At 35.9% G+C, this 16074-nt stretch overlaps 1 protein-coding gene across 3 annotated transcripts in view; it reads right to left on the reverse strand.

Annotated features, from left to right (window-relative positions):
- KIZ (kizuna centrosomal protein) overlaps positions 1 to 16074 on the reverse strand; it is a 79599-nt gene that overhangs the window by 36963 nt on the left and 26562 nt on the right. For all 3 annotated transcript variants that reach the window (XM_088131336.1, XM_088131335.1, XM_088131337.1), the window contains 4 exons: positions 13989 to 14601; positions 12753 to 12987; positions 8615 to 8749; positions 7424 to 7588 (listed from right to left, as the gene is read on the reverse strand). In XM_088131336.1, coding sequence (XP_087987462.1) covers positions 7424 to 7588; positions 8615 to 8749; positions 12753 to 12987; positions 13989 to 14601 — 1148 coding nt within the window. The remainder of the gene's footprint in view (positions 1 to 7423; positions 7589 to 8614; positions 8750 to 12752; positions 12988 to 13988; positions 14602 to 16074) is intronic.

The raw sequence follows: 16074 nt of genomic DNA on the forward strand, positions 1-16074 counted from the left end.
ATCTTTACTGCAGGAAACAATGAAGCTTTAAAGACAACAACCAATTGTTCAATGCAGTTCAAAGAGGTCATAGCCTTTATATATTTCTGTGCTCCAGAGTATAAACTGTAGGCTATTTCCTCCAGCCCTTCCAGGTTAACAGATACTTGGCTCATCTCTTGATAGTATTTGGAAGCAGCTGAGATATGTTTACATTAACTTCTCCCTAGTCTGGAAACTGCTGGTTTCTGCCTCCTCAGACTTATGCTTATAATTATTTATCTCAGTACAAATAATTTATCAATTCAACAGAAGCTTAAGAGTTCATTATACGCCATCAAGTTGGTGTTGACTTTTAGGGACCACACAGATAGATTTTCCACATGATGATCTGTCCCTAACCTGGTCCTTCAGGTTTTCCAACAGTTACCATCCATCGTCACTGTAACTGAGTCCATCCACCAACGCTTAGAGTACACCAATCAGATCTTTCATTCCTTTACCAGTCATGTTTCTATTCATTTGTTTAAAGTAAAATGTACTTTCACTTTCTTAATTGATGGGTATAGAAGATAACAATGCCACTGCTGTCGTGCAGTAGACTGGATGTTTCTTCACAATTTTAGATTTTCCTCCTTTGCAGGCATTTATATAGTCTACAACCTATTTCCCAACTAGACCACCAATAACAAAAATTAATCACCTGTTTTTCAGTTCTAATGAAGGAGAAATACAGCTTTCTAGCAACAGAGCAAAAAGGAATTGAAGCTAACTATGGAGACAACTTGATTGGAAGTTGGAGGGGTTTTTTAATCAATAAGAATTTGAACAGGGATTGCAATTCAGTTATTCCTGGTTGGGGTTGTGTCTCCTACTCACCAAAAGAGCAAGTTTATTGTCTTTGCATATCAGAGGGCAGCTATGGCAAGAAACATATTTGCACAGTAAAACATAATGTACTACCTGAGACCATTTTCAAGCTATTTATGTCTGGCCAAGATTATCCAGATTTTCATTGTATCTTGATTAGACTGCTGCAATGCCCTCTATGTGGAGTTGACAACTAAAGAGTGTCTAGAAGATTTAATTGGTACAAAATGTAGCAGCTAGATTGTTAACTGTTGAAAGTTCTTCGTTGGTTCCAATTATTTCCAAGCACAATTGAAAATGTTGATTTTAATCTTTAAAGCCTTAACTCAAAACAAAGCACCATCTCTTTTGCAAAAAAGGAGTCCTTCATTTAATGTTTCAAAAGTTTCAATGGTATACAAATGGCTTAGTTTTTAAAAATCCTTCCAGCCATGGAGACCTGGGCAGCATATTAGGCAATGTAAAAGCAGATTCACTTCCCATCCTAGATATTAGAAGGAGGGGAATGGAGGAGGAGCCAGTTAAGCACATATTTAGAGATTAAGACCCATTTTGGACATAAGAAAAAAACTGCTGACTACATGATATTGGTGCTGCTTAGAGTGAAATGGTATATAAATGTCAATAAATAAATAAAGGACTGTTTATTACTGTATTTAAATTATTTACTGTAAGAAAGTTAGAGCTCATGGACTGCAATATAATTTGCAGCTGCTTGTGTTCTGTATGTATTGTGCTGTCTTTTTCAGACAGGTTGCTGAACAGAAAAGTATGCACCGTACACATGCATTATAATATTATTATGCTATTGAACAAATGCAAAGGTTATGCTTTGGTTGTTGAGTTTTGCAAGCAGAGCCAAGTACTAAAGTGTGCAATGTGCACAGAGCAAATACGTATATTAGGAAGTGTCTGCCCATCCTGTTTGCTCCAACAGATTTGGCATGCTTCAAGCCCCATCAATTAAAAAGTGTCATATGACAGAACCCTGGAATCAAGCATTCTCTGTTGCCTGCCCTCTGGAACAACATCCCACCAAAGATTTGTACTGCTCCTACCCTGGTCTCATTCAAAAACTGGCTCTTCTCCCCGGCCTTGAACTAGATTGGATATTGGGCCTTTTGTGGGAATGCTGTATGTTTGAGAAGGTGTTGGTTTTATTCATTCTGGATATTTCTATTTCTAGTCTTATTGTTCTTCAAACACTAACTGAAAAAAGCATTAATTGCTGCTTCCACTATTTGTTTTTTAATCATACCCTTGAATAATTTTTCTGTAGCTTGGGTGGTAGTTAGCATACATTATGGGCTATGATGTTAATATGTAGTCAATTTATTTCATTTTTCACTTTGTTGTACTTTTCCATATTCATGCTCTTTATGCATGATAGCATCAGCAATAAGTAATTCTGAAGGCTTTAATTTAACCATGTCATAAACACCATTAGTACTCCAAAAGATCCTCAGCTTTTTCTCAATAGCATGTTGAGTATTATCCAACCTGAGGGTCTCATCGTATTTCATTATATCTTCAGTCACTCTATATTGTCTATCCATGTCATTTTCTTGGTAAAATGCAGGAGCAATTTACCATTGCCAATATGAAATGATGCCATTGTCACTAAAGTGATCATCCATCTCTGGCATCTTCCTATATCACTGCTGGCTATTTATTTTAGCTGGGCAGCTAGGATGAACTTTACACCTTGGATAACTCTGCTCGGGTATGTATTCTTGACTTACACTCACAATGTTCTTCAGTCATCCTCCCAGGAACATTCCCACCAAAAGAAGGCAGCATAGCAAGATTTGGGGGGGAAGAGCATTCCTCTTTTACTTTCACATTCTAGGAAGGCTGTTACAGTTCTGAACTAATATCTCAATATTGGAACAAATGGGAAAGCAACGTCTTGGTCATAAAAAGTGCTTTCAACCAGTTAGGCTTACAAGTAGTCCTTGGGTTACCACCATTCATTCAGCAACGGTTCAAAGTTATGAGCAAGCTGAAAGAATGGTACTTATAAACGGTCCTCAGAGTTCTGGCAGTCACAGTGTCCCTACAGTCACGTGATCATGATTATGTCACAGCAAGCTACAGTCACACAATCACGATTTCCAACATACCCTGCCAGCTTCCACAAGCAAAGTCAATGGGGAAGCCAGCAGGAAGTCAGAATCACAATCATGTGAGGTCCTTGTTTAATGACCTATGCAGTCCTCAGATTACAACGGCAACATGGTCAAAACTGCATCACTTAGTGATGAAAATTCTGGTTCCAATTGCTGTCATAACCTGAGGACTACCTGTACATCTGGAATAGGCAGATCTGACCTGAGTTACTTACATATTACTGTAGTTTCCTTCATGCTGACCTGCTATATTAATTACATGTAGAGCTGCCTTAGAAGACATTTGGGATATTTCTAAATTCCTTGGATTAATAAATTAAAAAAATATGGAGGTTCTACTCGTATCTGTTCATTGTCATGTAATGCTAAGTCACAATTTAAGCTTGCAGGCAAGGAAAGTGTCTCCATATTCCACTCTGCTATCTATCATGACCAGGAAGAATAAATCAGATTTAATTTCAGTTTAACAAATTCCTGATGTACATGAGCAAGTGAAAGATTCTTTTTTTAAAATCCTCTAAACCGTTGGCTTTTTCTATTTTCTAAAAACTGATTAAATTTTATTCTGAAGCAAAATATTTAAGGCATTCTGGTACAGAACCTTGCTGCAGTTCTAGCAGCAAGATGTGGATATATTCTACCACAAGCTGAACTGGTTATCAGTGTTTTTTCCAGACTCAGTTCAGCAAGCTGATTTAAAGCACTGCATACTCTGAGGTTCTATCTAACCTAAGTACTAGCTTAACTTTTGGTGCCACTAACCAGTTATTCTAGGCAGAAAATTCTGCCTTTAGACAGTCTTCTTTATGGCCAATGCTATGAAAACTTCTACTTAAAAATATCAGGAGAACCAGCTTTTTACTGAGCTTTCAGAGAGACTAAAAGCATGGTTTGGCTGGATTTGTGATCAGTAATAATGTATGATATGGAGCCAGTCTTTGTAATGTGATTCACATAAGGAATAATTTATTTCTATTTATTTATTTCTGTGATTTGTTTTGCTCAGTTCCATAAAAGGCTCTCAGCAGGGTATAAAAATATAAAAGTAAGATAGAGACATTAAAAGAAAAAAATAACTGAAATCCCAAACTTCCAAACAATAATCTCTTACTGCAGGGACAGGACTAGTCCAGGATGCAACCGTCCAGGTAATAATAGGTAAAGCTCAGTTCACCCATTTTACACTCTACTGCAGGAGTTGTACTGGTTACCAATATGCTTCTGGGTGCAATTCAAAGTGCAAGTTATTACCTTTAAAGCTTTTTATGGCTTAGGACCTGGGTATCTAAGAGGGAAACTATTCTGAAATAGTTTCCCTCTTAGATAGCCATGAAATCTGCCCATCCAGTGAGATCCAGGAGGAAGGTCTTGTAAAGGGCCATACTCTGACAGAGTACCAACATCAGGAATCCCTTCTTGGTGGCAGCCCCCCTCCTTTTGAATAGCATAATTCTACAGATAAGGTTAGGCCCATCACTATTAGGCTACTGAAAAGCTGTTGCCTCTGAATTCTAGGAGGTGTCTTCCTACAGACAAGGGATATGCTTATCATAAAGAAATTGTTAGCGGGTCACCGGGAAGGATGTTACTAAATACTTCATGACCCACAGACTACATGAAATGATAGTCCAGATAGGTTTATATCAATCAATTTCTTCAAAGCATTCTTGTACAGTAGCTACAAAATAATACTAACTAACCTGAATTTAGAAACATGTAAGACAAAGAACCTTGTCAGCTTGCAGCTGAGCTGTTAGTTGAGAAACCAGTAGGAGCTAGCACAACAGATGGGGCTATAAAATTCATTCTCCAAAATCTTCCCCTCGTGCTTCTCTTCAAGCAACCTGCCAGGTTTGGCTATCACCCTTTCCCATTTCAGCAGGGCTAATTTACAGGAGCCTCTTCCTTTGATAAAAGGGAAGCTTCCTTGCATCTGGCTGGTCGGGTTTTCCCAGCTTCCAGTGAAACAGGATCCTGAGAAGGAGGCTTCCAGAAAACAGGGCCTGGGGCAGGAATGGTCCTTAATTTCTGCTAAGGCAGTATTTGGTAACTTGGCTTGGTGACCAGGAGGCAGCAGCTGATTAGTTCAACATGCTGCTAATTTAAAATGGGGAGGCAATACCAGCAAAGGTAAGAAGTGCTGCCAGCAAAGTTAAGGAACAGAGGCTATGGATGGAGGCAGGAAGGGTGAGATGGAGAAAATAAAATTGTTAACTGATGCCTGCCATTAGCAGAAAATCAATTATTTCCCCTCCATTGTTCAAAGGCAAATTAATCTTCTTCCCCCCCCCCCAAAAAAAAGCATTCAGAACTGCTCTATTTTATTATTGGAAGAATAAAAGGCAACCTTAAGAAAAGAGGGTTTTTAAGACAAACAACAGAATTTGAAGCAGTTACACAGAACCAGGACCACCTATTAGGACAAATATTTATATTAGGGCATATATAAAATGCTATTAAAATATGACATGGAGACAGAACAAGTAAAAGACTGTATGATAAAGTGGATGCAATTTTTTTAAAGAAATAATAACAGTACAGCAATGGGAGGACTTATGGAGAAATTCAATAAAATTTATCCCAAGCTATAATTTAAGAGAAAACTGGTATAAAATGCTTTACAGATGGTATATAACTCTGTACGTAATTGCAAAAAGAGATAAATCATGTAATAATAAATGTTGGGAATAAATGTTCCATCTATATCATAACATTTTAACATATGTGGTGATCATTAAAAAAAAGTCAAAAGGACGGGAAAGAAATATACAACATTATTCAAAAAATCTTAAAATCAAAGCTTGAATTGAAACCTCAATCTTTTCTACTAGGAATTTTCCAGAACAAATACATTTAAAAAATATCACAAACTATTAAAATGTATGCTGATGGCCACAAAGACAAATTTGGCCAATGCTGCAAAAGAGACAACTTTGCCGACAATATCAGATTGGGAAACAAACTTTACAAATACACAGCAATGGCAAAATTTATACTATACATCCAGAAGAAAAGTTTGACTAAATTTAAGCAAGAATGGCTTTCCTATATATTACATGTCACACAACAAGGCAAACCTAGGTACTTAAGAGTATGGTTTTTAACTGGCAAATATTTGATATAAAGATAGTACCCAGAAGCAATTTTAATGTTTATAAATAATGTGATGTAATCACCAGTCAGGTACAATGGGAGGGAATTTAGAATTTAATATTGTTTTTACTAATTGTTTTTAGTATTTTTTTTTGTTTTCATAAAACCATGTATATTTATTTTAGATAATAACAAATAATGATATCAATACAAATATTAGCTTGTAGAGTTCTGCAGCAATTTACAATTGTTTCTCAAGATGATATATAAAGAATTTAGTTTTATATATTTGATTAATTAATCAATGAAATAATGAATATGAAATTTTAGGATAACTGTAAATTCTGTCCATTTACTGTTATTTTATTTTCCATCCACTATAACTTTTCGCAATTTTCTTTTTTCTTTTGTGTAGTCATTTATTTTATTGTTGAAATGTTTTAAAATACAAATATTTTAAAAAAAAAGACTCCATTTTTGCTGGCAGCAGGAGTGAAAGTTATTTTATGCAGAACAAGGGTGAGTGTATTATGTGTGCAAAGGTTTTGGTTTGTTGATTTGTGTAGATCAGTGTGCATGTATACATACGGATTTATCTGAAGGGAAATTGTATGTTACGAGTTGTCAAGGCCCATGTATCTGGCAACCTCAAGAAGCTAGAACCACATAGATTTCAGAAAGGCATATTTAATGCTAGTCTGGGTAAAACTATGATTCTGAAAACTGAAGAAGTAGTAAACCAATTAGGGCAGAGTCTCTGAAATATTTCCTTCCCCCAGCTCCCACTTCTGGGCTGTGCTATCTCTTGTCACACACATTGAACTCCTCCTCCCCTGTCTGCTTCTCACAATCTCTCACATGAGTCTGTCTGAGGCGAGGCTATGTGTACATTGATGTGTTTTTATGTGTTAGGAGTGTTGGGTTGGTAGTAGATTGTGTACACATGTGTGTGTGTGCACATACATGTACATGCTGACAGATGCACTCCCAAAGCCTAAACTAGCCCTTAATGTGTTCTCAGACATGCAAAGCTGCCTACCCCTGGCCTCAGCTGTTGCTCTGCTTACTTATCTAGGCTTTTCTTTTTCCTATTCATCTCCTTCCCTATCCTTTTAAAGCTACCATCCTATACATTCGTACCTGGGAATAAGTCTGATTGAACTCACTGTGATTTACATCAAAGTAAACATGTACAGGAGTGTCCTGTAAAAACATATTTAACTTCTATATTCTGAATAGTCAAACTATACACCTGATGCATGCAATTCTTTTGAAATGCTTTGATTTCTATATTAATCATATACAGTATGTGACCTATAAGAATTATGACTGTGAACCTTAAATGACCATACCTGCCTTGTTCTTCATTCAGTCTCTCCCTTTTGTCATTAAGAACTTTATCTTGTAAAAGGCATCCATTCATTGTATTCTGCAATAATTTCTGAAGTTGATAAAGGACAAGTGCTTCACATGCCTCAAAGTTTTCTTGTGACAAATTGCCAGCTTTATTACAGAGGCTATAAACAAAAACAGGTACTTAAAAGCAGGTAGTTAATTATGTTCTATTTTTATCAATGAAATTTAAAATACTGTTAATATATTGATCAAATATAAACAGATCAAAGTTTATATATACACCAACTTTTTCAATTGTAGCATCCTGACAATCAAAAAAAGTTATTTTTTTGATTCCACATCTGAGAATTTACATTTTACCCAGCTGAAATCATAAAGATAGCCATGATACGCAGTTGGGTAAAATGAAGCTTCCTTTGGAGAAGAATTTGATAGACCATTTAGGAAGTCCTTTTTCACAGTCAGCATTTCTACTCCAAGATTTGAGCAAACCTGCCTCAAGGTAAAACCAGTAACGCTAGGATATGAGCTTGCAATGTCAACATTGTCAAGTGTGAAGTATATACAAAATTATTTCAACAATCCCTAGGGGGAATCAGAAAAAAGAGTCCTGGACTGCGGGGGGGGGGGGGGAGGTGCAATGAGAATACTTGTAATTCACTAAAGTAAATCAGAATAATGAAAGCTTAGCTGCACTGCCAAATATAAAGTCTCTTCAATTTAACAATTTTTTAAACTATATTAATGAAGAATCTATTACTTTAAGGCAACCAAATTGTTTCTGCAACATTGTAATAAAGAGATCTTACCCACAGACTACTCAAGTATGGACGGCCATTCCAAAAAGAAGAGGAATATTTACCTTAAGTATCGGGAGAGGTTACTGGGTGTTATAGTGAGACCCCAAATAAATAACAATATATGTGCTGAAGAAAATATGTTGAGAGTTATAATCACTTTGACCCATTTAATATGAACCCTGAAGTATACTGTGCATGCCATGCCTTGTTGTTAAAACATCTCATTTATATTATTCTTCTGAACAGACCAATTTGAAATGAGAACAATCCAGAATTTTTGTGATGGAGGACCTATCTGAGATAAATTCAGAGTTATCAAAGCCACAACCTGAATAGTTAGACAGATAGTATTCTAATTTTTCACATTAAATGAAAATATTCATTAACCTTATAAGCTTCTCTAGTTCTACTGTATTCATAGTTTCCCTCTGGTATAATGCTGGGCATTCAGGAGATACTCCGGCCACCAGCTCTTCTATGAATGTTAAGACATGACAGAATCCTTCAAATGACAGACATTCTCTGCAGAAATAAGAAAAAAAAATATTATTTGCATTTCATGCAGTAGCAAGAACAAATGCTGTTTAACAACCTGCTAAAACATTGACATTAAAATAGGGCATAGAAATATAAATAGAGAAGGCGTATTTCACTGTATATGCCTTCTTTGGATTATACCAACAAACACTGAGCTATATCACCTGAAAATAAAACTTTTTATCATCCCTTTTCTGTGACATTTAGATAGGGATACAACAGTGTGACAAATGCTGTATGAGGCAACATTATCATATTGTATATTTTTTATCTTCACAAGTAGCAATCAACAAAGCAGAGATAAGAAATTTGCAATGTGAATCTGGCATCATATATATCGAGAATCCCTAAATGTCAAAGGAAAAAGAAAAGAATGAGACATACAAACCTATATCAGCCATAGCTCAAGTTTTCACGTCAGGGTTGTATAACATAAGTTTGCAAAATTCATGTAACTAGTAGTAAAACACTGTCCTGATTTGGTTTATAAAAGTTGAGTCTTTTCTGCTAGACTATTTTAGCACAAGTAATTTATCTGATAATCTTTATGTCTATGTGATTAGCAAAGAGACTTAATAAATTTTAGGTCCATGTTTGAACAACAATGCAATGACACTGCAAACTTTGAAGCAGCTCAGCATTTATCTATTTCTAATTTAAAAGGACCAAAAAATGCTATATGAATGGAAAAGGCTAATGGTTCCCTACAGGTGGAAAACATAACTGCGACTTATAGGGAATTGTAATAATGGGATACCTCTATAATGATGCAAATTAAGATTTAAGCATTTTAACAATTGGGTATTGCTAATCCTTTTATAGACGTGTAAATAGCTATTCAGATTTTTATTTCAGACTGCCAGCTTTGTTCCAGCAGAACTCTATAAAGCAAACACACAGCTGGCCTATAAACCATAGTACAAAAACAACATTCAACAATCTTACCAAGCTTCTGAAATATCTACAACTTTAATGCATAGTGTATGCATGATTCACATGACGCTATAAAATATTTAAGTTAGTTACTAAAAACAATTGCAGTGCATTTCCATAACAGTAATGGTGAACACTGGAAAATGAAGGTGGTGTGGGAGTGGAGTTTTTCATTTTAAACTAACACACATTGAACCAGTAAGAACACACAGGCAGTTCAACGGGGCTTTTCACTGCACTGAAGTCTTACAAAATCTCTATTTCAGCTAGGTCATTCCCTATTGTGCTCCTCCCTCTGGGTGGTCTTTCCAGGGTGCCACTTGAAGGGAATACATTAATAAAAAGAAGGGGAAGGAAAGGACACATAAATAAAGAAAAACAAAATGGATGACATGATGCAGCAGGCTATGGATCAGGGGTCAGCAAACAAGGGGTCTTTCTCTTTACAGGTTGCTTCCTGGAAACAGTCTGATTAAGCTGACAGCTTGAATTATGTGTTACATTTTGTAATGCACAATCCATCTGTGCTAAGTCCTCTTGAATGCAGCTGAAGCAACACAAGCAAAAGGTCTCTGCCTTGTTCCTTCTTAAACCTGAGCTTGAAATACTCATTATTTTCCTAAGTGCTAAGTCGAAGAGTCTGACTTGCTAAGGCTCTAAATGAAGCACAAGTTAGTGATGGGAACTGACAAAGTGCAAGACAAGATTCTGCCTCAGTCTGACACACTGAAAATTTCAGAAGATCCTGTACTATCTAATAGATTGTTCATTGACTTATTTCTCATGATAGAAATATCAATATTAATAGGCTGATGGCTACAAGATAGCATTAAACTGATCCATTATACCGATCAGTTCCTATGTCAATATGATGCAATCTTGCTAGTTCCACTCTTAACTTTTAAAATAAAGATGTGGTGATGGGACAGGATTCAGATGTATCAATACAGGCACCTATGAAAACCAGTGGCAGAATTTTAAAAACACATATTGTGAAACCAATAGAGGTGAATATGTGTAGCAAGGCAGGCCACAGCATATAAATAGAGAGCAAACCCCATCCCATTTTAGCACTGAAGATGTTACCTAGCCGGGTAATGAAACGTTTGCAAGAAAAGAACCAAGCTCAGAGAACCCCAAGGACTCCACATATTGTGAAAGCCCAATGAACAAAAGGAAATACAAGATCCAGAGAGATTCACTTCACAGAGATTTAATTACAATCCAGTACATTGTTAAGACTGCTTAAGGACTTAAATGGTCTAGTTGTGTACCTGACTGAAACCTTAAATAGTACTGGATGGGGGGGAGGGAAATGCATATTTAAAATACATAAAATTATAACAACTTACATAAAGTATTACTGCCACTTGCAACAGCATACCACTTCAATTAACACAGAAAAAATATTTATAATAAAGGCTAAATATATGTAATATATAATGAAGGCTATATATATAAGGATGTTATTTTTATTTCTAAACAGTATCTAGCAAAACGTAAAATACTATCTGAACTACATTTTTAACATCATGAAAGTTAACCAACTGAAGAGAATATATGTAGCTCAGGGTTGAACTGTGGACTCCTTGATGTTTTCTAAGCTTGGGTTGTTTCCTTGCAGACATTTCATTACCTAACTAGGTAACATCTTCAGAGCACTGAAGATGTTACCTAATGAAGTAACAAAATGTCTGCAAGAAAACGGCCAAGTTCAGAGAACACCAAGGAGTCCACAGTTAACCAACTCTTTAATTACATTCAACCTTAATTCATAAATTATTTATTTATTCCATTTATATCCTGCTGCAATCCAAAGTGAACTCTTGGCATGTCTCTTGGCAAGTGATCCAATTACAATAAAAGAGCTTTAACTAAGTTTTAAGGAAGATGACATCCTTGATACTATTAATATTTATTAAAACCATCATATCAAATCAGAAGTTGCTTATCAACACATTCTCTGCAAACACAATTTAAAAGGGTCAGAAAAGAAGAAATATAGGTATAACCAGCAAGTAATTAGTAAGTATAAAAATATACAGTACCACAGACTACATTACATATGAGCCCTAAACATCTCTAACTCTTCAGATTTAACCTAAGCTGACGTTAGGAAATAATAACAGATTAAGGTATCTGTTCTAGAAAAATTTGTAAGAGACCAAACAGCACTTAGAAGGAAGACAGAGAAACTGTTATTAAGCAGGAAAGCTAGGGTGCTGGTACTTAAAAGATACTTAATAAAACAAACGAGAAGAATCTGACTATTGTCCACATAAAGATTCATAAACTTCGTAGGTAGAAAAGCACTGCTTCACCTCACCCCAGATTAAGTTAAATTTAAAAAAAACAATCTGAGCGGTTAAGTTGGAATTTAGGAAAGCAACACAATTATTCCTGGTATCTCTCTGCAAGTTTTAATGGCTTTCCATAAAGTGCAGAGGAAAAACAGACTGTACCATATCTGCTAATAGTGAAAATCTTAACACAGGGGACTGGAGTATGATACAATGGATGATCCATGGAATTAAATGAACAGGTATACCTCCATTAGACTGATCAATAGGAAGAAAAAATCCATAGCAGTTGAAAGGAATGGATATTATAGGATATTATTATCATCTGTTATAAGGAATAGATATCCATCCTGTGCAGTCATCTAGAGAGGACATGCTAACAATACTGGCTATGGTGTGAAGTAAGAAAAACAGGTGCCAGAAGACAGACCTTCTCAGTGGTTGCCCCTACATTATGGAATATACTCCTCCCAGAGGTATGTCTAGACTATCATTGCTGGTATTCAAGAAAATGCCAACATTTTCTTTAACATTTATTTCTTTAAATAAGCATTTAACAACTAATATGTAGATGCTGGATCATCTTGATGCTATTCTTGTATTGTTATTGTTAATTATTTCAATTTATATTTTAATTTTTAATTGTGAAGTATGTTGTTAGACCTTCTTTCATTATTATACATTACCCAGACTTGTAAGATGAGTGCATATAAGAATTAAAAAAATACAAATTAAGATTAATGGTTTAGTTTTACCTTAGCTCGGGGCCAGAAGATGAGCATCCAGTTGAAATAAATGTTTGAGAATATTCTTCCTTATTACATACTGTGTTGTCAAGTTTGCAGTCTACACTGTTTAGATTCTGTTGTAATTTCAAAGAATTTGATTCTTCCTCCTCACTCAATGAAACAGTAAGATCAGTGCTTCCATTTAAACTTTTATCTTCCTCCTGCGGTATACTTTTGTCCAACTGCAGGGTGCTTCCCAAAACTGTAACGAAAAGGTAACAATATTATTCCCATTTTTTAAAAAAGATTAAATGTAAATATTTCTTTACAGACAATTAGAATAATGTCCTGAAACCCTTCTGGAATACTATCATAGGCCACAGAAGCTTTTTTTTTTTTTTTTTAATATTGTGTTTCCAGAAAACAAAACAAAATCAGCCTGGCCAAAGAAATGCATACTAGATATTTTATAAAACCATCCACTATGATAAATTAAGACAAACAATCTCACAATACAGTATGCATACAGAGGAATATTTTAGAAAACTATACCATGTTTCAAAATTCTATTTAGAAATTCCCACGATAATGGGGAAGAAAATCAAGAGAATAAAATAGTGACAGAAACAGAATATTTTCTTGTAGCTTAATGAGATTAATTTCTACCTTCCATTTCAAATTATATCCATCCTGAGTTATCCTAGAGAGAACATAAAGATGAGAGTGCAACTCTTCAATTAGCAGAACAATATCTGTTTCAGAAGAAGGTTTCATGAGAGAAAAAATGGTTACTTTTTAAAAATTTAACAAAAATCTAACTTCAAAATCTTGTCAGACTTTTTGAAATAAGTCTGACTTCTACACCAAAAAAATACACACCTAATATCAGAGATATGGAACCATTAGGTATTCAAAAAGGCCAAGTGACTTATTTCACCTGAGTAATACTTTTAAAAGCTCTTTGATTATGCTCTATTACGCCTTTATACCCCTTTAAAGTAATAAAAGAAAACAAGAGAAACATCTCTGTGCCAGTTCTCAGAAAACAGTTCCCAAATGAAGCAAGTTAAGGACACGAATAAACCAAACTTAATATAAACAGTAATAGTTCCTAACTGAATTTCTATTATTCTTTGCTATTAAAAAGCTACTTTTTCTTACATTTATAGATCCTACAGTTATGGGAGAGCATCTCAAAAATCCAGCTGAAGGATAACTTTCTTCCCTTTCTCTATAAGCCCTGAAGGTATATCATCTTTATACCTGGGAACTTTTCTTCTGAGCACTCATTTGCAGAAATAGGTAACTCAGGATGACTGAGCAATGCGATTGGCTCTTTAGCTCCTTGTTCGTGTAGTAAAGCCTGTTCATGTGTCAATGGTTTGCAGGAACTGTAACTTTTTAAACTGGTGGATCTGTTCTCAAAACTTAATTTTCTGTGGATCAGGGATTTAAGTTCAGGGCGGATGCTGTTTTCCACAAAATTATTGCTGTCATTATTTGTCATACTTTCCACTGTTAAACAACAAGTTCTTTCATTCTCATATGATACACTGGATGTGACTGGCATTTCTCCACCCTTCGGCAGAGATGTCTTCCCATCTATTTTGTCAGACTTATTCGAGCACTGTAGATCACTATTAGTTTGAACTACACAGCTGTCTGTCATATAGCAGCTCTGTGATGGTTGTCTATAGGAATGTGGGTCAGAAATTGAAAAGCTCTTTGTGAGTTCAGACTTCTGCAGTGCACTGAAGTCTTCAACGCTTGAGACAGCTGACATTTGGCGGCCCATAAAGATAGTTGCTGTGTGATATAGTCCTCTTGACATGGCTGTCCTGGCATTAATTCCTGACTGCCTTGCTTCTGGCATCATCTGAAAAACAGTTGGAAATCAAGAGAGTATTTTCTATTATTATTACAGCAGAAGGGATTTTTTTTTAAAAAATGTGCCTTTTTAAAAAAAAAGATTAATAATAATAATAATGTATTAAACTTGTATGCTGCCTGACTCCTAATAACTCAGTGACTCTAGGTGGCTCACAACAATCAAACAAAGAAATTACAGTAAACCATAAAAAAATAAAGAAAAAAGATAAGCGAGATAAAGTGAGGGGTCTCACTCTCACCTATATACCTATCTCACTTAAAAAATCTCATATACTAGTTAACTGAAATAAATGGGAAAGCACAATATTTCCTAATGAAATTTAACCCCCAATCCATTTTGCAAATGCGCATTGCCAAATTATTTTCAGCTTTGAAATTCATACTGAGATCACTAAAGATACATACATTTAATATTCTGAACACAGCCAAAAATATTGTTGAATGGGATTATTCTACTTAGTAGTAGTAGCAGCAGCAGCAAAGCTAACTAATCAACAATATTAAATTTAATCATAATGTGGAGAGTTATCACGTATGATGACCTTTACATGGCTTTTGACTCCTGGCAACTGCCTGGACAAGTCTTTGCAGTTTTCTTGGCAAGATTTTTCAGAGGTGGTTTGCCATTGCCTGTTTCCTAGGGCTGAGAGACAGTGACTGGCCCAAGGTCACCCACCTGGCTTCGGGCCTAAGGTGGGACCAGAACTCATGGTCTCCCAGTTTCTACCCTGGTGCCTTAAACCACCACAACAAACTGGCTCCCATGTAAATGGCATAAACATGAGGAAAGACACAGAAACACAAAGCAACAGGCAAACCAGAGCCACCTGATAACCCTGTAGAGATAGAGACAGTTAACAGAAACCAGATTGTTGTTTTTTCTTTGGTGTGAAAGGAGGCAGTATATGGACATAATAAATGCTGTTATTTATAGGCGGTGGTAATATCAGTCATTAGTGTGGGTTAGAGTCCCGTTAGTAGAAAATGCAGAGATGCTGGGATAACTATAGTAAGGTCATCCCATAGTATTATCAGATGTTATACTCCTGTTGGAAAGGTCAGAGTTTGATTTACACTCCTATGTAACATTTCTTGGAGTATATAATCCAGAATCTTGCCTAGTTTAGGGCCCCTTTGCTTTCTTTTGTCTGAGAGCCCAGTGATTACTGTAGTTGTGTATGCCAATAAAAGATACTTCATTGCATCTGTCTTCAAACACTTTGGTTCTTATGTAAGGGGACATTTTTTCCACAACACTCTGGCCCAGTTGGCAGGATCAGAAGGTCAAGTGCCAGGGCAGTCTGCTGCTTTCTGTGCCCCTCTGCCATTTTCACAGGTTTGCGGCTTCTGCCGTGCCTTTCTTCCTCTCCTATCCTGAACCTTTGGAGATACACGTTCAGGGTGAGGACATGGGGAAGTGTTTGGGGATTCTGCAGGAGCGAGTCTGGGTGAGTTGCGA

Source organism: Python bivittatus, unplaced genomic scaffold, assembly GCF_059951505.1.
Source record: "Python bivittatus isolate LINGU-HERP-01145 unplaced genomic scaffold, Pbiv_v1 ctg000960_np1212, whole genome shotgun sequence".
In the NCBI taxonomy this organism is placed as follows: domain Eukaryota; kingdom Metazoa; phylum Chordata; class Lepidosauria; order Squamata; family Pythonidae; genus Python; species Python bivittatus.